The sequence below is a fragment of the Centruroides sculpturatus genome, unplaced genomic scaffold (assembly GCF_000671375.1).
Source record: "Centruroides sculpturatus isolate CEXI.00-Female unplaced genomic scaffold, Cexi_2.0 scaffold616, whole genome shotgun sequence".
NCBI classification, from domain to species: domain Eukaryota; kingdom Metazoa; phylum Arthropoda; class Arachnida; order Scorpiones; family Buthidae; genus Centruroides; species Centruroides sculpturatus.
Window position 1 is genome coordinate 21776 of NW_019384942.1, and position 23601 is coordinate 45376.

Sequence of the window (23601 nt, forward strand, 5' to 3'; positions counted from 1 at the left end):
TTGTCTGTATGCTGTCATGTTTGTTTCGAGTTTTGTGATTGCGTAGTAAGTACGGATAATAAACTCATTCAATTCTGTTGTCCATTTCATCCGTTGGCATGGTTTTCCAGCCTTTGTGGTCTGTGGATGCATTGCCACAGAAACACCAAGGCTAGGTTGATTCCTCGCATCTGATGAGGGCATAATGTTTGGGCCAGTGCTGCTTTCGCCACTGGTAACCAAGGGAGACTGTGGCCTACTTTTTGAACATGAGCTTCTGCCTAACCCATGAACGTGGACCTTGTTAACCCGGGCGACGTCCGAGCCAGAATCATACTTAGATCTGGTTACTACCATGATAAATATCTCCACAGAATGTGGGTGTGGTCACTCTTAGCTTCATTTCTCCCCATAGACCTTACTGGCATGGGTGTCCCTACCAGGAGGTTGTGCTCCAGCTTGCATTGCTCTATGGTTCAGAAAAATTACTGGGCTCTACCACCACAACCAGGTGGTGACCACAGCAGAGTTATTATTATTATTATATAAATAAAGATCATTCAACTTTTTTAAATTTAAACTTGATTAATGTTCTTTAACTTTTTTTTAGAAAAAGCAAAAATTAGTGTTGCAACAAATAGTATATTCAGCCAGGAGCATGGTTGAATAGCTGAATATTCGGCCAAACTATTCAGCTTGATTAATGCACGTACGAAAATTGGCGTGCAAACCGAATTATGGCAAGGATTGCGCACCTCTCTATTGGCCTGCTGTCACTATTGGCTAAAGTACCATCAAGCTTTGCCAATCGCGTTAATTCTTGAAAGTTGTAGCAGACAGACATGAGCATTATGGCAGTATGTGATAAGTGATGATATCAAATGTGGATAACAATGAAATGACCTACACGTGTAAATAACAGAAAAAGAACAGAGAAAAACCGCAAAATAAAAATGTGAAAATAAATATGAAATTGAGTTGATAACACAATCAAATAAGTGAAGGCAGCTTATTGGTGCAAAATTCATGGCTGTCAATGTCAAATAATTGTTCTCATAGATTTTGGAAAGCTAAATGCTTGAAACTTAGCTTGCATGGGCGAAAGCTTGGGGCTGTTCAGGCTACCAAGCTGTCTCAAATCTGTGAAATCATAACTGTGACTTATACCAACATCCTATCTGTCTCTTTTCTCCGTTATCACCAGGCTATGAGTCATGTAATTGTAAAATGAGAAATGTATGACAGAAAAGTGACAAATCAAAAGTATCGTGCATGCACATTATGATGTATGCATAGGCATACGTGGACTAGAGCGATAGAGGAAAGACAAAGGGAAGAGCATAGATGAGCACTTAAAAAGAAAGATAGGCAGGGTCAAACCCTTAGATATGCAACAATTCTCGAACTAATAGGTCTGTACATGTGCTGATCTTTGTAATTATAAATTGTGAATATATGTGACTAATATTATTTTGTTTTTTATTTTGTGCAGGTTATAAGTTATAAATAAATGTAAACAAACAATACTAACCCAATAACATTAAATCTAAATACCAAAATGTGTAATTTACTGTGTTTTTTATCTCTTACTCCTGTTTTTAGGTATTTGGTATTCAGCCGAATAGTAATTAAATATTTGGTATTTGGCGGAATACTGAATAGTAACCAAATATTCGTTGCATCACTAGCAAAAATAGAGAATTATAATCCTAAAATTTGTAAATACAAACACATAGCCACCATTCATTCTATACTAATTTGAATTTTACTATGAAATTCCAAAATTAAATATATCATTACCTTTTTAAAATATCATAATAATTTAAATTTAATGTATAGTCGTACTTCATACTTTAAACACTTCAGATTTTGAATGCTAAATTTGAGAAAAATTAACTTTGGGGTTCAAATGATGCTTCAAAATTTGAACTTTGCATGAAGNGATTTCGCATTTATATTTCATTAGATTTTACTAAAGATTATAATTTAATAGTAAAAACACGATTAATTATATTAAATATAAACAGAAATCACATAAAAATTAAGTCTATATTTGTATATTTAAATTTAATATGCAACTCATTAATTTGTGCGCGGTCTATCACTTTAAAATCTCTCAAAATTTTAAATTTATGCTAGGTTATTTGGCCTAAAAGCCTATACTATAATATTTAAACTATCACAAATTTCTAAAGGCTAGTTAAAGCGCATAATATACCCTAATAATCAGTATCAATCCAGAGCATTACTTATATGTTATAATAAACCAAGCAATTAAAACTAAGCGACTTTTTAAAATATCATAATAATTTAAATTTAATGTATAGTCGTACTTCATACTTTAAACACTTCAGATTTTGAATGCTAAATTTGAGAAAAATTAACTTTGGGGTTCAAATGATGCTTCAAAATTTGAACTTTGCATGAAGTGAAAAAAATGTGTGTAAACACAATCTGTTCTGTGCCCAAGTCATCTCTCACTCTTGCATTAAACTCTTATGTGTTCTGTGCTTTTTTCATTTTATTTTTGGTGTGTTTGGTTATATATATTATGTATTATTTGTCAATTTTTAACAATTTCTTCTTGCAATTTCTCTTTGTCAACAGCTTTTGACATCCCAAACACAGTATCCTTTAGTTGAAAATTTCTGAATGAAACTTTACAAATTACATTTAATATGCTCAAAATTTAGGAGCATCTTCCCATGTACATATTACAAATTTTTTCACTGTAGTGTTACATCCTTTCCAAAATTCATAAAACATAATATGCTTGATAAACTTTTTATTTGAAGATATTTCAACTTGATTTTATTCAGACAAAACAAAAGTAAAAAATTTAAAATAAGTTTCTAAACAAAGAATACAATTACTCACATTAGCAATAATGTGTTAAATTTCACAACTGTTAACTTAGATGTATCATTTAATTATAAGTATTGTTAAAAATACACAAAAACTTTCTCTTCAGTAATATCACACAAACATCCAAAAAAAAAACAGTTAAAAGCATCTAATTTTACTATCAAAAACATTTTCATTCTTCTACAACAAACATCATAAGGTAATGGAATATAACCCAACTGTTCTACCCAATATAATCTTTACTTATTAACCATGGTATCTGAGAAGTGTGTGGAAGTAACAAAGTCTAGGATAAAAATTGTAATGTGAATAATTGATATAAAAAAGGAACTTATTGCAAAGCGTAAAAGCAGTACACATGTGGTGGATCTGGCAACAATGTTTAAGACACCAAACTTAACTGTGTGTGACCAATAAATGCAATTTTCATTTTATTATTCAGTATTTACATATTTTATTTATTGTTTTTGTGTTTTAATTTATTGTTAAGACATTTAATTGCATTAATATTCAGCTTTGGTAGATGGTTTGCTTTAATCGTTTTGGGTATAGTAAAGTTGTTTGATTATTTAGTTGTGTTAGTTTTTATCTTAAATTATATGTATTTGCTGTTTTAAATTTATTGAAATGGGTATTGTTTAAGGTTGGAAAATGGATGAATTTACTTTCCATTATTTCTAATGGAGAAAAATTGATTCAGACTTCAAACAATTAAGAGTTTGAATGGCCTCCTGGAATGAATTAAATTCAAAGTACATTATTTTATTTACATCTTGAATTCTTAATTCATATTTAAAAACTCTCTCTAATCTTACTTTTCAATGCATCTATTTCTGTTAATGTTTGAATGAACAAAAAAATATACTAGTTGATCAAGTGACAATAGAATATGTGAGAAGTAGCAAGAGGAATTTGCAACACTTCAAATCAGATTTTGTGCTCACTGTGAGCCAGTTATTTTTGTTGCACCACAAGCTCATAACATCACAAACTCTTACTCATAGCATCAAAAAACTCCTTGCACTTTCTACTTTCACTTTATAATCTGCAGATCTACCGAGTGATAATTTAATTGTCTTATTAAATATAGCTGGTAAAGTTCAGAATTCTTTTGAATATTTTTGTTTTACTATAAACTTCACTTTTAAAATTTGTATGCTAATTTATGAATGTATTGTACAGTACTTCAATCACATTTTCCTCATATATTTATTATAAATATTAAATTCTGAATGTTCTCAATCCTCAAAGCATTTCAGTTCTCATGGTAAAAATTTTCTATTTATGCACTTTGTATGCCTTTCCTAAACAGGAAAGGCATAGAAAGTGCTGCAATGTTTCCTTTTTCATACAGTATTTTGTTTTCTATTTTAATTTAACTATGCTTATTAAAAAAATTTTTCTAAACCATGGCTTTTAAAGAAGTAAGGACATGTTACTATGTCCACTACTGTTACTGGTGATACTGTTGTCATCTTCTAAAAGTATACTCAAACACTCTTTATGATGTTAACATATTACCTAATATGTATGTTTTGCTCAGATATTAGCTTTTATCCTGTTTTCCCAGCAACAATCAAAAGAAATTTTCAACCTTAAGGAAATTGAAGAGTTATTGTCTTGCTTGATAGAACTGGTCTAGATGTCAGTACATAGAATTTTGATATGCGATGAAGTAGTAATTGACTAATATATCAATAGCAAAATAAATTGGCATATTAATTTTTTTGCAAAAATGTGTCTAAACTTTTTTCCCCTTTAAAATAAAGTGAATTTTATTTTAATTTCTATAATAATACAAGAAATCCTTTATCTATGCAATAATCATATTTTATTACATTTTTTTAAAAAATGTAGTAAAATATTGTACAATTCTCTTTAAAAATTTATGGATACAGTAAGACCTACTTAACATGAGGGATACTTTCATAGATGACAAAGCTCTAAATGAAACAGTGTTAAACGAGCTCATTTTTAACATAGAGTAAATATGAAAAAGGGAACATGTGATCAAAGATAAACATTAATTAAAATTATTTTTATATTAATTCACATAATAATATATGTTAAATAACACAAGCATATGCACACAGAAATGTAAAGTTTATTTTTTGTGATGAAGGTACTGGCTCTTCTGAAATTCTTGTTTTTTGAAATAAAGTCATATAGTTTCACTTGTCGCTTTCTCTTTCTTTCCTTATGCAAATGTCGGTAGCCAGAAATCGCATCCAAAAGCCTCGTCTTGCTTTTGCACTCCTTTTAAAATCTGGATCATTCACTACAATTTCATCAACGATTTCGGTTATCATATCAAACTTTTACTAAGGAAATCTATAGAGAAATTCTTTGGGTTCTTCGTTTTCATAATCACTATTTTCCAGTTCCACATGAATTCCATGTTCTGCCAGTTCTTGAAGGTCATCATTGGTAAGGCTCTCATCAGAAACCTCCAGTAATTCCTCAATATCCTGCTCGTCTACATCTAGTCCTGCTGTATCGATTAGAATGACAATTTGGTCAATGATAGGCTCTTCTCGTTAAAAATTCTTGGATACCTCTGGCCATACCTTCTTCCACATGCCATTCATGCATTTATCAGTTAATTCTTGCCAAGCAAAGTTGATATTGCCTATGGCATCTATGATATTATATTTTTTCCAAAATTGCATCAAACAAACATAGATTTAAGGAAAGTACAGCACTACGATGAATTGCCTCCTTTTACTGATTGATTCATGTTTGGGAATAATCATATTATAGACGAATCAATGAAATGCCGTGATAATTTGAATCAGTGTAAATTTAAGTTTTTTTTAGGCTTTGAGCAGACTGCGTTATATCGAATCAGTGTTAATTGAGGCAGCATTAAGTGAGGTCTTACTGTACATACCTGCTTCTGTTGATATAGTTCAAAATAATTTAGAACATTGCCAAATATACAGATGTTTCTTCTGTATTTTTACATTATTGAAGAAAAATCAGATGATGCTACGCATAAAAATGATACAAAAACAATTGCTTTTTTTTTGTGATAAGATCTGGTATTTTAAAAAAATATGTTTAAACTAACATTAATGAAAAAGTTTAGAATTTCATTTACATACATTTTGTATCCTTTTGTTAAAATATACTAAACACCTATCAAAATTTAATTCTAACTTGCTTATTCCATACATTGCAGAATATTTAAATTAAATATATTGTCAGTAATCTTTACAGTTATTTTCTCACAAACTAGACCATAATCAGAAAGCTTAATCCTAAATAATTGTATATTGTAAGAAACAAAAAATACAAATATACAAAACAAGAAAGCAAAATAATTTTATTTGTATGAATTTATGGTTTAACAAAATGAAATAATTACTTTTCAGTTTATATTAAAGCATATTTAATAATTGAAACATTCATAACTGATACCTAATCAGACCTGGATAAATTTAAAACAAAAAAAAAAATTACAAAAAAAACAAAAACCAATCCAAATTCTTTAATTTTATTTGACTTTAAAGTAGAAAANCATATTTGAATATTTATAACTTATTTAATAATTTTTAATTAGTTTTGATGTATATAAAATGTTATTAATTTCAATTTTTGTTTGAATATGCTTTAATACCTAATTTTAAAAATAAATTTAGAAAAATTTTAATTATAATTATCTTACTTTAATTATTTAATTTTTAGAATGTAAATTTATATCTTTATGAGTTTATTAAATAATTGTTGTTGTCTGTAATTTTCTAAATGTATAAAAATAAAGTTAGAAATTAACTATATTACTTTTTTCAAGTAGGAGATATATCAATTATTTGATTTTTATATCTCATACTTTATTATAATATAACTAACAGTCTATATCAATTCAAAAAATTTGTATTTATAATATTAAAATAAGCAAGTAATATAAAATAAACAACAAACTTTCTATATAATCGCTATCTAAGATGAATTACTCCTAAATTAATTGACTGCATCATTAATTGTCATGTACTGCAGAAATAAATACATGGGATGAATATTTGGTGAATCAGTGAAAACTGTTTTGGAATTGACTGTACCTTACATAAATGAGTCAAATCATGAGTTTCAGCAATCTCAGACTTTTGAGCCTTTATTTTCAGCAATTTCCTCCTATCTGATGGTCGTGATGACAACTGTTAAGTTATAAAAAAATTTCATCAAAAGACAGGTAATTAGTCACAAGAAAAATGAAAGGCATTTAAATATTTCAGAACATTCCACTGATACAAAATTATATTCTAAATTTATCAATATTTTATTTTTGTATTTTTCAGATTAAAATAAATTATATGAATTTGTTAATTTGAGTGAAAACATTTCTTTCAAAACTATCTGAAAAATAAAGCAAATAATTTATTTTAAACAAAATGTAATTTTAAATACATAAATATAATTGATCGTTTAGTTTCTCAAAGTCAAAATTCATTTTTTATTCCAAAATGAATTGTAACTTAGAGCTTGAATAAAATTTTTTTTAAATTTATAAGATTTTAAAAATTAAAACCTGAAGATTTTAGCACAATTTTTATTTCAGCCAATAAAACCTAAACATTAATTTAATATTTTATAAATCCCTAATTTATCTTATTTTGAAACAAGGTTTACAAAATTGTGTTCAAAGTTTATAATAAGGTTTAGCTTATAAATAATAGTTTTTTTTTTAAATTTGAATACTGAACTTAATTTTGCAGTAAATAATAGTATCATTAGTATGTTGTATTTACAAGATTCACAGCTTTCATTTAAAATAAAAATATGAATTTTTATAGAATAAGCTTAATTTATATGTTACGAGTATCATAATCTATTTTCAATGTAAAAACCAGATAATAAATACTTTTTAAAACCTTTCTTTATTTAATTTAATAAAGATAAGTCAATAGTAAGTCAGTATGATGTAAACTAAAAATTTCAAGGTTGTTAGAGTTGACAAAATCATCATCTAATTTATAGTCAAACTGTGGTCACTGGCTAACTTAGCACAGTGTGGTGTTAGCATCAAACATCTGAACTGGACGTTGTTCAACTTGTTCAACTTTTGGAGTTGTCTTTTTAAACCAGAAATGTACATCTGTAGTTCATATCTAATGGAGCAAAGGACATCAAACAAAGAGCATAGCAGTTGCATTACCACATTGCTGTTGGACTATAAACTGACCTGAAATCTATGCTATTTTATTCACAAAGTTAATGCAAAAAGATGATAAATAATATAAAGATCAAAATATTGATTTTTCTATAATGACAATGTAATTTTTTGAATTTTATACAAAATTTTTGAAGCCATTTTAAAATCTTTTTGAATAATTCGGAGCTACATTAGGATTTTGTTGGATATCTGCCAATTTAAGTTTCTGAATGTGTAGAACACACCAACTTCATTAGCTATGTTAAAATTCTATCAAATTTTTGGAAACTCAAATTTTCAAATTCTTTTTTCTCTGCTCGTATACCTGAAGAGAGCCAATGAAGAGGTCAAAAACATTTGTTTTCTTAAAGAGTAATTGCTGGAAGACATATTGATATTTAGAATATATGTAAACAATTGATAATATCAAATAACAAAGTTTAATTTTATCATTATATATTAACCTGAAAAAGAGGGGATAAAATAATTTCTAAAAAGTCATAAAACTTCAGATTTCAAATGAAAATAGATTTTTATTTAGCTTTCTAAATAACATCATGATATTTCCTATTTAAATTAGAGAAGATGCAACAGTAATGTCTCATTCAGAAATCATTTTGAACAAATTTAAAGATAAAATAAGTAAATATATATATCTTAAATGCAAAATAACTTTAATTTTTTAATAAACTTTATTAAATTTTAAAAATTAACTGAAAGATAAAGTCAGCTAAAAATTTTCCAAAACATTATTCTAATGAAAAATATTGGCAAATAAAAATAATGACTTGGTGTGTTTATTAATGTAAAAGTTTCATAGCTGAAATAATGGATTTTCTTTTCCATCATTTACACTGTTGGAAAATTTATTTTTAACAAATTATGAAAATAAAAAAATTAATTTGAATAAAAGATTTTATAAATAAAAACTTTTCAATTTAATTCATAAACAACTGGAAAATATTATGCATATTTTTACTTAAGTTTGAAATGATTAAATTAACCTTAATGCCTATTGGTTTCTGTTTCATTGATGACATTTATATTATCCTTCTTAATCCAATACTTTTGAGAAGAAATTATCATTAAAGGAAGATTTTATTGGAAAAATTCATAATACCAAATTTAGTACTACAAACTTTCAATAATTTTTAATTTAAATCAATTTCTGCCATTTGGAGTTTTATTATTTTATATATTATGCATGATATTAAACTATCATCATTTGTCATTAAAAGATTAATTCTTTTGATTCCTTTATCAATGTAATACATGCAATTCAAACAGATTTTAAAACATTTACATACTTAAACTTCTCTTTCTGATTTCAAGCTCTTTAATTTCTTTAAATATTTTGTAATATAAGCTTATGCTTCATTTTTAAAAGTTTAAATATTTAAATAAACTGTATTTCTTTAATTCTAAGATGTGCTATAAATTTGAAATTAAATTTTAAGATATTTTTTTGGGAGAATTTTTTAAAATAATTAATGTTGTTGTCACTCAGCAAAACTTAATAAAGTCAAACCAATGTCAAAGTAGATAATGTTTGGCAGCTCTATTTCCATGCTCTTCTATACAAACAATAACATTTCAATTTAATATTGTATCATAATGTCATGTTCAAGGTATTTTAAATCTTAAAAAGGAGTTTAAATTAAGTTCTCATTACCAGCAAAATTTATTTGAATTGGTGTGTTAATTGAGCACTATACCTAAAAATATCTATTATTGGTGCATAGTGTTCATTAATGCCAAATCATTGATGGATTACATTGGGATATAATAATGCTAATTTAATAATTAAATGTCAAGTAATTTGGCCTAAAGGTAGGTGCTAAAATATCCTTCAATTTTGGGAAAAGATGTAATCACTGGAGCCTAGTCCAGGCTATAAAAAGGATGTTCAAAAACTTCTCACTTAAACTGCTGAAGCAAGTTCTTTGTCAACACAGCAGCATGCAGACATGCATTATCCTGAAGAAGCACAATGCCTCTGGACAACAATCCTTACCATTTGTTTTGAACTGAAGCTTCATTCATCACATTACCATAAACCTCGGTTATCTGTCTGTAAATTTCGATAGGGCGAACTTTTTCCGCATTTAAAAAGCGTATTACACTATGAACCTCACACTTGGCGGGATCTTTAATTTTGTCACACATTTCAAAGTCACACTGTAAACAGTAAATGATTGTTGTGGCTCACTGTTAGCATCAGACTAGTGCAAAAACATGGGAAGGTTTATGACATGGCAGTTGAGGGTGGTGGGAGAACTGAACGGCTTCCCAGATCAAAACGTTCTTTTCTTTTAGAATGACCCTCGTATTTGTATACATAGTGCTCATAATGGTCTCCCTGCAATGATTGTTGATTATTGTTCTGAATGGTTAATATAAGATGCCATCAATTATAAGAAGTATCTCTATTTTGAATAAATAAAAATGAGGAAAAAAGTGGCCTTAGAATTCAGGAAATACAGTAATAAGAATTGGTTAAAATCATAATCTAAGTACAGTACTTTTAAGTGGATATTTCCCCAATGATTTGTTATATGTTTTTAACATTATTCTTGATCACATGCTATTTAATACCGCAAGAAAGTAAACACTAACTTATATTTAGTGCTAATGAGTGTGTTAAGTAAGTACTTAACACTAATTTAATGCATTCTTCTTTTTTAGCACCTTTATAATGTAACTCAGCATGCTTTTTATAATGTTAAGACACATATACTGCACATTATAGTAAATCTGACTTGAGACTTTTCAAACAAGATCAACCTACAGACATGTACAGTACGTTATACTAAAAATTGTTCTGTCTCATTAGAAATGTGCTAGATTAAATGAAAAAAGATTTCTCTATTATTAATATATACAGTAATGTAATTTTTGCCAAACCGTACTCTCAGTCTAACATAGTATGAAGTTGTGTCACAATCAAAGAATTGCATTATTGTTGTTGTTGCATCTATCTGTCATAACTACTATAGTTATAATGAATGAAAAGAAAAAAATGGCTATCAAGAAAAAATGAAGCTCATGAAAAATTATTAAGACAATTAATTGATAAAGTTTTAAAAAAATTCTTAATTAAACTATATTTACATCTCAAAAACTACAAATATTAACTGAAAACAATTTTTTCAGAGAATAAAAAAACAACATTTTATATTGTTGCATTAATTGTATTGTGTTACAAGTGAACTAATAATCATTATCTCCACTTGACAATATTTTGCACATTTGAAAAAAGCAACCTATCTAGAGCTCACAAATGTATTTGAATAAACACACAAAACTAGACAAATCTGGTCAATTGCTCAACAATTTGTCTAAATTGTTAATCTATGATGGTCGTTCAATAAGTCCTTAGAAAAAGATAGAAAAACAAATTATTTTAGGTACATTTTTTTTTCAACATAATCTCCTTTAAGCTCTATACACTTTTCCAAGCATTTCTCCAACTTTTTTAAGCCATCTAAAGAGTATGATTTCGAAAGATCCTCAAAATAAGCATCTGTTTGGGCAATGACCTTCTCGTTCGACATGAACCATTGTCCACCAAGCCATTTTTTTAAGTTTGGAAATAAAAGAAAGTCACTAGGAGCAAAATCTGGTGAATACAGTGGATGTTGTAATAATTCAAGCTTTAATTCCTTGGTTTTGGCCATCAAAACTGCACAGGTGCATACCTGTGCATTGTCTTGATGAAAGAGGATCTTTTTCTTTTTCAAATAAGGACGCTTTTCCTTGATTTCTTCACTCAACCGGTGCAATAACGACACATAATACTCTCCAGTTATTGTTTTTCCTTTTTCCAAGTAATCGGTGTAGATGATTCCGCATGTATCCCAAAAAAACCATGGCCATCACCTTCCCAGCTGATTTCACCGTCTTTACCTTCTTTGGAGCCCTTTTGCTTTCAAAACCCACTGTTTTGACTGTTCCTTGTCTCTGGAGTATAGTAGTGTATCCATGTTTCGTCCACAGTTATGTATCAATGCAGAAACTCATCAGGATTGCAACGAAAAAGTGCCAAAATAGCTTCAGAGTTGACCACACAATTACATTTATTCTCCACTGAGAGCAAACACGACACCCATCTTGCCAAGATTTTTTTCACACCTAATTTTTCGTGCAAAATTGAAAACACTGTATCTTGTGATATGCCTGTGGCCTCAAGTATTTTGCGCACTTTGATTCGTCAATAACTCAAAACCATATCGTGGATTTTGTCAATCATTTCAGTAGTAGTCACTTCCACTGGACATCCCAAACGATGTTCATCTTTTATGGATGTACAACCATGTTTAAACTCATTTACCCAATTGTAAACAGTTGCAAACACAGGAGCAGATGTGCCATGAACTTCATCTAACTCAGCTTTGATCTCTTTTGGTGTTAAGCCTTTTAAATATAAGTGTTTAATCACTGCTCAAAACTCACTTTTTTCCATTTTTCTAAATAAACAAAAGTTTCTTGCTTCAATCGACAAAAAAATGAAACCATGTGATGGATATGACCGAGACTTTCACAGCTATCTAGTAAGTCATGATGCTTACTAAAAACAAGCCATTTTCGATGCTACAAGTGCCATCTATTGGATTTTCTAAGGACTTATTGAACGACCCTCATATCTAGACTACTACTACACTAGCAAAAGCTGTGATGAAGCCTTTATTCAAGGATTCATCTCAACTAACAGGTTCTTAATAATATTAATACTATATAGATAGTTCTAGCTAAAGCAAACTAGCTGAAAAGTCCACACACTACACCAGTGATTCCCAAACTTTTTTGAGCCCCTTGGTTCTATAAAGTTATACCCAATGTCTCCCAACCATACCTCAATGCCCCTAACCCATTTTCCCTTGTGTGAGAAAGGCTTGGAAATATTCTTCTTACCTGTTTTAACAAAGGAAAGGGAAAGGTTTTCAGTGATCTCAACCTTCGCCTATGGTTACCACTCAGTACCCTATCTCCAGCTCCCCCTGCTGCCTCCTTGCTTATTTTTGTTCCCCTAGATTTACTCACTGCCCACTTGAGAACCATTACTCTACACTTCAATATTAAATTAGATTTTAAGGCAGAAATAATTTTAATATATTAAAAAAAAATGTTAAATACTTTTATTAGTCAAGTTTTTTGAAATTGATGGTGTGGGTGGAGTTTCCCCCACCATACCATCAAGGATAATTTTATGAAATGCATTTTTATAAAATTATCCTTTATTAAATTCTATATTTAATTATGTTTATTGGATTTTGAGTGGGGTTCCCTAAAACATCATTAAAATGCACTGTCATTGGACTTAGGAATGTTTTCAAAGTTTTGCCCTTCTACCTTAATTACAGGAATTTGAATTGAAAGATTTAAGGACATGATAGAAAGCATTTAATATTATTTAAACAGAGAAATATGTTTAAGAAAATAAAAAATGTTTTATGCAATCTTTAGTCAAATTTAGGAGTTAAGGAAATAATGTTTAAATGTTATGTTTGAAGTACACTATTATTCAAATAAGAAACTCAAATATCATTAAAAGGTAATAAAAAAAAATTGGAGACTTGAAATGTGGACATATAGAAGAATGATAAAAATAAGATGGGTGAATGAATGCATCTGCTGGGGGCAAACAGGTCACTTGCTCCGAGCAGATCAAGCCTTCTAACCAATAATCTTATAATTAATTCCCTAAGGAGTGTTGGAAATTTCTATACACTGCCTCATCCAGTCATATGATCAGTTACCTAAGCCAAGGAGTATTATGAATATAAGTATAATTATAATAGTGTAAGTATAGCCCTTGCCCCCTTGAAAAAGTTGCAGCAGAATTCATAGGTAAATGAATAATATTACAAATAAAAAAAGTAGGCAAGGTAAGGGTTCTTACTCAACTTTCCCAATATAAACAGGTGACTAAGGGGGCCATTAGGAAGTCTCATAAATTTCATATACCAGTTTAATTGAAAATTAAGTAATAATAAAACTTAAAACAAGTAATTTTGTTGAATTATGATAAAAATCTCAATTAAAACCTATTTAAGTTTAAAAAACTCTATGATATTAGCTCAAAGTTAAAATTGTGTATGGTACCATCTGTTATCTGAAAAAAATTTACCAAAGCACATTAATATTGGAAATGGGGATTTTTGAAAAGTTTCTAGAAAAGTTGAAAAATAAATGTATTTCATTTATTTTTTGGTAAACTAAAAACTTGTAGGAGTAAAAAATTTCATAACTTGGATAATTTTTTAAGGTGTGACTCTCATCTCCTAAATCCACAGTCCTTTTTCTGAAAATGTTTATAACATTTTTTCCAATACACAAACCTCCCTGCAAAATTTCAGAAATTTTTGAAAAAAGGAATAGGTGTTATTAAGCTTCAAAGTGAATGAAAAAAAATTGCATCCCAACCAAAGAAAAACCAAAAAACTCAACTTTTTCTCAACATTTCAAGCATGATGTTGGTTATTTGTTTGTTATTTACGGCAATGCAACACTTGGGCAAACTGCCTAGAGGAAATGCCTTTTGGAGGATTTTTTAAGGGTAACTATATTAAATTTTGTTTGGTTCAAATAACTGCCTAAAAGTATGGAGAAAAACTGAAAAATCTTTAAAAACAAAAAACTTGATCCCTACAGTGAAATGTGGAGATGAATTAGTGCTATTTGAACCAATATTGATCATCAATATTGTCTATTTGCAGACATATAGACAAATGGTCTATATGTCTGCAAATAGTATTGAAACACTGTAATTTGTTGATAGAATAATGAATCAATATGTGTATAAACAAATTTTAAATAAAAATGTTCAGAAATCAGTAAGAAAATTAAAGTCAGGGTAAGGGTTTGTTTTCCAGCATGACAACAATCCAAAGCACACTTCGAAAATCAGTCAGTTTCTTGATGTGCACTGTATAAAAATGCTTCCTTGGCCTCCACAATTGCCTGACCTCAACCCTATTGAGCATTTATGTGATCACATTGAACAAATAATCAGAACATAATCAATAATAAACAAAACTGAACTTAAAATAATCATCAGGAGTTTTGAATTTAATAGACAAAACTGTTATAAAAATTTGAATGAATCAATGCCTAGTTTTTTAGAAGCTGTTATCAGGGCAAAAAAAGGCCCAACTCATTCTTAAAAGTATAAAATATTTTGTTTTATCATTTTAAAAACAAAATATTTTAAAAATGTAGGCTTCCTGTAGCAAAAACCATACAAAAACTTTCAACTAAATATCTTGTATTGCTTCTGAGATATTAAACTAAAAGAACATTTTTGTAGCACTTTAACCCTTCTTTATCTCAAATATTCCTTCATTTTGGGATAATAGCATTTTCCTGATTAAACTTTACTTTAATGTTCTATCACTTCCCAAAGTTTGGCCAATCTTAACATCTTGTATACACAAACTAGACTCAAAATTCAAAATTGTAGTTCCCAAACATTTCATATTTTTCAAAGAAAACTTTTTTTTATTCTATCATACTCTCTAAATATTTTATTTTTATTTTAAAAAATCTAACGTCAAAATAATTTCAGAATTTCATAGACAAATCTTAAAATTACTTAATTTTAGTCAGAGTACTATGATTATATAGATAAATATATAACCCCTTCTACATGAAATTGTTAATTTTTTTCATATCACTTTATAATTTTTATCTTGATTAATTCACTTCAGCAAAATATCATTTTAAAATATAAGGGATCTGTTATCATAGTCTAATATATATCTGTGAATATTGATTTTAATTCAGTAGATTAAAAAATAAAAATTATTAAAACTAAAAAAAAAAATTTTTTAATTTAAATTATATGTAAACATTGTTGTTTAGTACAATTTTTAAGCATATTGTGATATGAAAAATTTACTAAAAACAATTTGTGTGATATGCTTTTTCTCCTCCTCTTCAAGACCTTACTGATCTTTTCTTTCTCTCTTATACTTTGTTATGTATATTGTGATATCCTGANATCTTGTATACACAAACTAGACTCAAAATTCAAAATTGTAGTTCCCAAACATTTCATATTTTTCAAAGAAAACTTTTTTTTATTCTATCATACTCTCTAAATATTTTATTTTTATTTTAAAAAATCTAACGTCAAAATAATTTCAGAATTTCATAGACAAATCTTAAAATTACTTAATTTTAGTCACAGTACTATGATTATATAGATAAATATATAACCCCTTCTACATGAAATTGTTAATTTTTTTCATATCACTTTATAATTTTTATCTTGATTAATTCACTTCAGCAAAATATCATTTTAAAATATAAGGGATCTGTTATCATAGTCTAATATATATCTGTGAATATTGATTTTAATTCAGTAGATTAAAAAATAAAAATTATTAAAACTAAAAAAAAAAATTTTTTAATTTAAATTATATGTAAACATTGTTGTTTAGTACAATTTTTAAGCATATTGTGATATGAAAAATTTACTAAAAACAATTTGTGTGATATGCTTTTTCTCCTCCTCTTCAAGACCTTACTGATCTTTTCTTTCTCTCTTATACTTTGTTATGTATATTGTGATATCCTGATTTATACAGACACTAAGCACACCTTACACGCTTTCTAGTAATTAAATTGAATTAAAACAAACATTTTCAGCCTGTTTGATAAGCCTTTGTCAGGATTTTAAATAGCAATTCTATTTTGAAATAAAGTATACTTTGTTCCAAAAATATTTATTTCTTTATTAAACAGAATATCTATTTAAAACCCTGACAAAGGCTTATCAATCTGAAAATGTTTGTTTTAATTAAACTTAATTGTTGAAAAAGTGTGTAAAATGTGTTTAGTTTCTTTATATATTATGGAAGTTCCAGCTTCAAATATTATTGATATCCTGTTTATTTAATATCGTATAAATTTGTTTAATGTAATTCTGTATATCATTCTAAAATTAATGACAAATGCTTTTAAAAATATTTAATAAATGAAGAATTATTTCCAGAAAAAAAATGATTATAATTAATACCAAATGATCTGCTATGTTATTTGGATATAATATGGCAGATCGTTTGATATTCAAGATATTGGGTTTGTGGATTTATTCTTTATATATGATTCTAACCTTTTAAAAGTTTAAAATGCGAAAAAAATTTTATTTAATAAACAAAACTTTAAAAATTGTTTATTTAAAAATAATACCGGTTATTTGTTTGTTATTTACGGCAATGCAACACTTGGGCAAACTGCCTAGAGGAAATGCCTTTTGGAGGATTTTTTAAGGGTAACTATATTAAATTTTGTTTGGTTCAAATAACTGCCTAAAAGTATGGAGAAAAACTGAAAAATCTTTAAAAACAAAAAACTTGATCCCTACAGTGAAATGTGGAGATGAATTAGTGCTATTTGAACCAATATTGATCATCAATATTGTCTATTTGCAGACATATAGACAAATGGTCTATATGTCTGCAAATAGTATTGAAACACTGTAATTTGTTGATAGAATAATGAATCAATATGTGTATAAACAAATTTTAAATAAAAATGTTCAGAAATCAGTAAGAAAATTAAAGTCAGGGTAAGGGTTTGTTTTCCAGCATGACAACAATCCAAAGCACACTTCGAAAATCAGTCAGTTTCTTGATGTGCACTGTATAAAAATGCTTCCTTGGCCTCCACAATTGCCTGACCTCAACCCTATTGAGCATTTATGTGATCACATTGAACAAATAATCAGAACATAATCAATAATAAACAAAACTGAACTTAAAATAATCATCAGGAGTTTTGAATTTAATAGACAAAACTGTTATAAAAATTTGAATGAATCAATGCCTAGTTTTTTAGAAGCTGTTATCAGGGCAAAAAAAGGCCCAACTCATTCTTAAAAGTATAAAATATTTTGTTTTATCATTTTAAAAACAAAATATTTTACAAAGATATATCTTTGTAAAATTATATCTTATTAAATTATATATATATAAATGGATGTGTGTGTCCCTATATTTCACTTTTTAGCCAAAACTACACATTGCACATGAATGGTGTTTGTATGTGGTAGTAGCCCCAAGTCTCCATTATGGTGGTTGCATCTCGATAGCTATAAGGGTGCGGGAGATATGGGGTTGAAAGTGGTTGAAAGTGGAAGATTTTCTATTTCAATTTTAAAAATTTTCGAATTCGAATATAAATTCGAATTGGTTCAATTATAAAACAACTAGTAGCCAAAGACGCCCCCTAGTGGGCATTCTTTACAAATTTCCATGAGGCACGGTTCCTTTGACTTTTTTGTTCCTATCAATATGCTCTACAGCTCTGTAAAAGTCCGAATGGTAAGATTTACCCTCCGAATGAAGAGGTGGCGATCCCCCCAAACTGTAGCCCCCTGTGCGAACAATAAAGTCAAAGGAACCANTAAATCAATATTAAATATACCTTTATTTGTTCTTGTAGTTGTTTTTCATGTTGTTCAGCAAGCTGTTGTTGCTGTTGCTGAAAACGCTGTAATAACAACTGCTGCTGTATTTGTTGCTGTTGTTTAAGTTGCATCAATTGTCTTTGGAATTGTAAATGCTGTTCTTGTAAAGATGATGTTATAACTGAATCATTTATAAGATTATTAGGTAATTCTCCAGACTGATCTCTTTCTACTATAGAAGACTGAACATAACCAGGATTTGATATTTCTGTTATAAAATGAAATTTTAAAATTATAAATTGTTAAATAATAAAAAATAGCAAACTATATATAAATTGTGCAATTAAATTTATTTATCAACAGTCAATAATAAACTGAAAAATGTAATATTTACTTTAAAACTTTTAATATGGATAGTTGATTATATTGTATTTTTACTTTATTATACAGTAAAATGCCAACTAATTAAAAGTAATCAGGAATTAATTATTAAAAAATGTATATTAAAATCCATTTAACTGAATCTTGTGTCTGTAGATTTTTATTTATTAATGAAAATAAACATTTAGTTCATTTGCCTCATTTATTGATCTTTATAAATTCAATTATATCTGCTTAATTTATATTTTACAAAAATTATCTGTTATTGTTTATACAATTTCAAAATTAAATATATTCTATAAAAATTGTGATGGCTTATAGTGTAATAGTGTTCTTACCTTTTTAGTGTAATTTGAATATACTATTTAATGAATTCATGTGTAACTTAACTTACTCAACACAAAATTTATAAGTCAATACCATTAAGTGAGACAAAAGTATTCTTAAAGATTCATTTGTTGTATAGAACATAGTGTAAAAACAAAAATCTTAAACAAAACCATCATAAAAAAAAATTATTATTAACTTTATGTAAATGAAAAATCATTCAATTTTTTGACATTGTTTTAAAATGAGTTTAAGTATCTTGATAATAAATATTACAGCATCTAATAATTTTGTTATACAATGGGTGATTGGTTAACAAACATAATCTGTTCCAAGACTTTGTTCACTATCCGAATTGTTCGTTAACCGATTATCGATTTACCATAGGTTTATATGGGAATTTGATTAATTCATTCTGGAGACCCCAAAAAAATAAAAAAACATATACAGTACTTTCTTACTACATTTATTTATATGTAATAATAAAAATACATATATACACAGTCTTGCATTTTTATTAGTCATGTTTTTTCCATTTGTGGGGGTTAAAGAATCTGTCTAACGTCAATTGCTTTTCTTTCTTCTTTAGGATTTTTCAGAAGTAATTAATAGCATTTTAATTGTAGAGATCCCCAAGCCTATTAACATCAACCTGGTTTGGATGCCATTCTAAGACCATTGTTTTGACATCCTCTCTCTTCTTCAAAGGATCTTTAATAACAGATATTGGCATTAATCCTCTTTTTCAGAAGAAAACATATCTTGCAGAGTTTCTTGGTGTTCGTCACTCAAGAATTCTTGATGTTCTTCTGTCATCAGATCCGTTTCAGGTTCCATTATGAGCTCTTCAATGTTCTTTATTTCTCAGATGTAATTTTTGTTACTCTTTTAGCTGCTTGAGTTTTCTTGATTAAACAGTATCTTTCTTAGATAAGACTGAACTATGGCCTACTGTAGACCTGTTCAAGCCATACTGCCCAGCAACATCAGACATATTCTGCCCACTCTCTACCTTTGCTATTATACTCTCGCCTTTCAAAAATAAAAACTGAAGCAAAACTTAATGAGTGCCTGCTGACAGTCTCGCGAATACTATAAAAGAATTGTTTCGGAAAAATAAAAGGCTGGAATTACAAGGGAGAGTTTCAAATTTCGGAGGAATACTATCCAATCAGTATATACTGAGTTGAGCATTGATGTAGATGTCTCCCACACTCCGAAATGTTTCAAATTTTTGCCTGAAAACAAGGAAAGACCAAACGGTATTCATTATTTTATGTCGCTTCTTCTTGTGTTTGTTCTGTGAGGTGTTCATTGTCCAAACATAAAAATCTTTCACAAAAGTGTTTGTTAACCGATCATCCACTGTATATATTACCAGCAAAGTCCAAAAAGCAGCATACATAGGTTTGCCTAGGCAATGTGTAATTTGTTGTAGTCATTTCAGGCTTTATCTGAAATGTTACTGGGCAAAACATAGATCTACTGAATGTTTTTGATGTCTGTAAAAGTAGTTTGAAATGCCATTCTTGTTCCATTTCTCATAATGGACCTATTCTACAATTAAAACATTTTCTCTCTCTTTAAACATTTTGATTATGTTTTTGATATTTTTTGTAAACTTAGATGTCTTATTGTAATTTATTTGTTTACAAAATTCATTACTAATTCATCTTCATTCTTCCATCATGTCTAATCACCAGGAATAAAACAGTTTTCTTCTTAGATATGACCTTTCATTATAGGCTATACCTCTGCAAAATTATGTAAAACATTTTAAAAATTGGACATGACAGAAGAATGATGACGACTTACTTTCTTCTATATTTTATGTTGTGAAACATACCGTCTGTTATTTTAACTGAAATTATATATATATTTTAAAGATTTTTTGATTTATCATTGGCAACTTTTTTAACTATTTTACATAATTTCTCATAGGTATAGCCTCTAATAAAAAGTCATCTCTGCAGAAAAAACTGTTTTATTCCTGATGATTACACATGACGAAAGAATGAAGACGACAACTTAGTTTTTTCTATATTTTATACTGTGATCTATGCCTCTGGTTAGATTATGTCAAAATCACAAGATTTTGACATAATCTAACCAGAGGCATAGCTACAGGAGACTATAAAGTGGCTAAGCCTTCTGCTTAGTCAGCAATATATATACAGAAGATTCCCCTATAAGACTGGTTCCTATAATTACGATTCCTATAAGACGGCGAAAAAATTGTGGCGGTATCTGTACACAACGGTAAAAAAACTCCTATAATTACGTAAAACATCACCGGGCAGCCAAACTACTTTCCCGTCGTCTGTAGTGCCACGCTACGGACGTTTAGGCGGATAAATTGAGTTTAGTTTCGTCTGTACATATAATTATATATAAATTAGGTACTGTACATATAATTATATATTAATTATATATAAATTAGGTACTGTATATATAATTATATATTAACTTAATTTATTGTAACTTTATTATAATTATATATATGCTTTCTGCCACCTGGCAACACGCTACGGAGATTTTAGGCTAGTAAGTTCAGTTTATTATCATCTGTACAGTATGTAAATTAGGTACCGTAAGTCTAATACAGCACTAATTTTATACATTTCTTGTGAAAGAAACACTTCTTATTCAACGGCCATAAAAATTATTTATATTAATGATGTCTCCAAAGTTCAGCGAAGTTTTTGCAGAAAAATAACATCAGAAATCGCGGGCGTGGTTTGCTGAGTTGTTCTGCGATGAAAACAAGCTTGAGCAATGGCGATGTCGAGTCGAATGGTGCACACTTGGTAAGTAATCCTACAATTTTTTGTTTATAGCGTAGTTTATACGGATTATTTCCAAAAAAATATATGTATTTTGGAAGTGTTGACTCGGATTAGTCTAGAATCGATTAATTTTATGGAAGAAAACCTTTCAAACAGCCGTAGTCCGTAAACTTCACACGTGTCGGGCTGTGATTGGCTGCGATTCCTACAAAATCGGATTCATAAAGAACGGAACATATCTACCGTCTTATAGGGGGATCTACTGTATACTGTATATGCTTTCATCATGCAAGGCTACTTAGAGTACTGTTACTTTTTGTTAACACACAGACTGTAGTTAATAGGCCTAGTGCTGGCTGGAAAAGAGAAAAGTGATACTAAAGAGAAAAGTGATACTTTTCTCTTTTCCAGATAGTCAGATCAGTCAATTTTTTCGCTAGCCCCTCATTTATAGGGGATATAAATTATTAGGGGATATAAATCTATCCCCTGATTATTTATTCCTGGGCTACAGAACTGAATCAACTTGCATATTAAGCTTTAAATCAAGCTTGTTTAAAAAAATCTAAATATTTCATTCCGTCAATAAATTCTGTTCTTTTTAGATTGGCTACCAAAGTTATTAAACACAAACACTTTTGTTTTCCCTCTCTTTTGAATATGTTCTTTAATAAGACTAGGCTACACTTCCTTACCTAATGATTTTATTAGTGTTTATAATTCTTAATTTATCTTTATTAGGAAAATATTTTCTGTAATGTAATACACTATCACTAAACCAGCTTACTGGTCAATCTCTTTAATATAAACGAGCAATTATTTATTGTTAAATTTTCAATTGGCTATTAATATGCCTCAAAACCAAACTTATCATAATGACCACAAATGACTTTAAGATGACTGTTTTATCATTTCAATTTTATTGATTCCAATATGCATTTTGGACAAATATATTCATCTCTCTTCAGTTAGACACAATATTATATCTATTGATACATAGACAAAAGAATAAGCATCATCTTAACACTCACAACAACCAATATAATCTATGCCAAGTTTTTACTTACAATATTTAGTTACCCAACTGTATTCACCCAAATGCATATTGGTCAATAAAATTGAAATGATAAAACGGTCACCTTAAAGTCATTTGTGATTGTTATGATAAGTTTGGTTTCAAGGCATATTAATAGCCAATTGAAAATTTAACATATATCCAGGCTGAAATTTTTAATCATATTCTTAATTTATTCAATTTAAAATGTATGTTCTCTATCTCAAATTTGTAATGCCTTGCCCCTGTTCATCATACTTTTCTTGGTAACAACAGAGTCATGCCAGTCATTTATGTAATTCCATTCATGATAAAATTTTTTTAACTAAATTCACATGACTTCTGGTCTAGATTGAAAGTTTGTATATAGTTAATTGGGTCTCCTCCCCCTAAGCTTTCCATTTCAGGTCTCAACTTTCATTTATCTAACTCTGTTCTTGAGATTAAGGAAGGACAGACAGGCAGACAGTGGGAATTTATAGGTCTACAATTTGTTCAAATTTTAGCCCAATAAAAACTGTTAACTTATGCATTGAAGTTATGAATAAAACAAGTTTAAGATATTAAAGTAAGTTATTTCTTTGATGTTTAAATTATTATTTAATTAAATAAAACAAATTAAAGTATGTATATGTCAGAAAATTTA

The 23601-nt window shown here is 28.6% G+C and overlaps 1 protein-coding gene across 1 annotated transcript in view; it reads right to left on the reverse strand.

Moving 5' to 3' along the window:
• The window catches only part of LOC111632144 (histone deacetylase 4-like), a gene marked incomplete at its 3' end in the record, with an annotated part of 49121 nt that overhangs the window by 19802 nt on the left and 5718 nt on the right, over window positions 1-23601 (reverse strand). The window contains exon 2 of the mRNA XM_023376517.1: window positions 18425-18649. Within this exon, the coding sequence (XP_023232285.1) occupies window positions 18425-18649 (225 nt within the window). The remainder of the gene's footprint in view (window positions 1-18424; window positions 18650-23601) is intronic.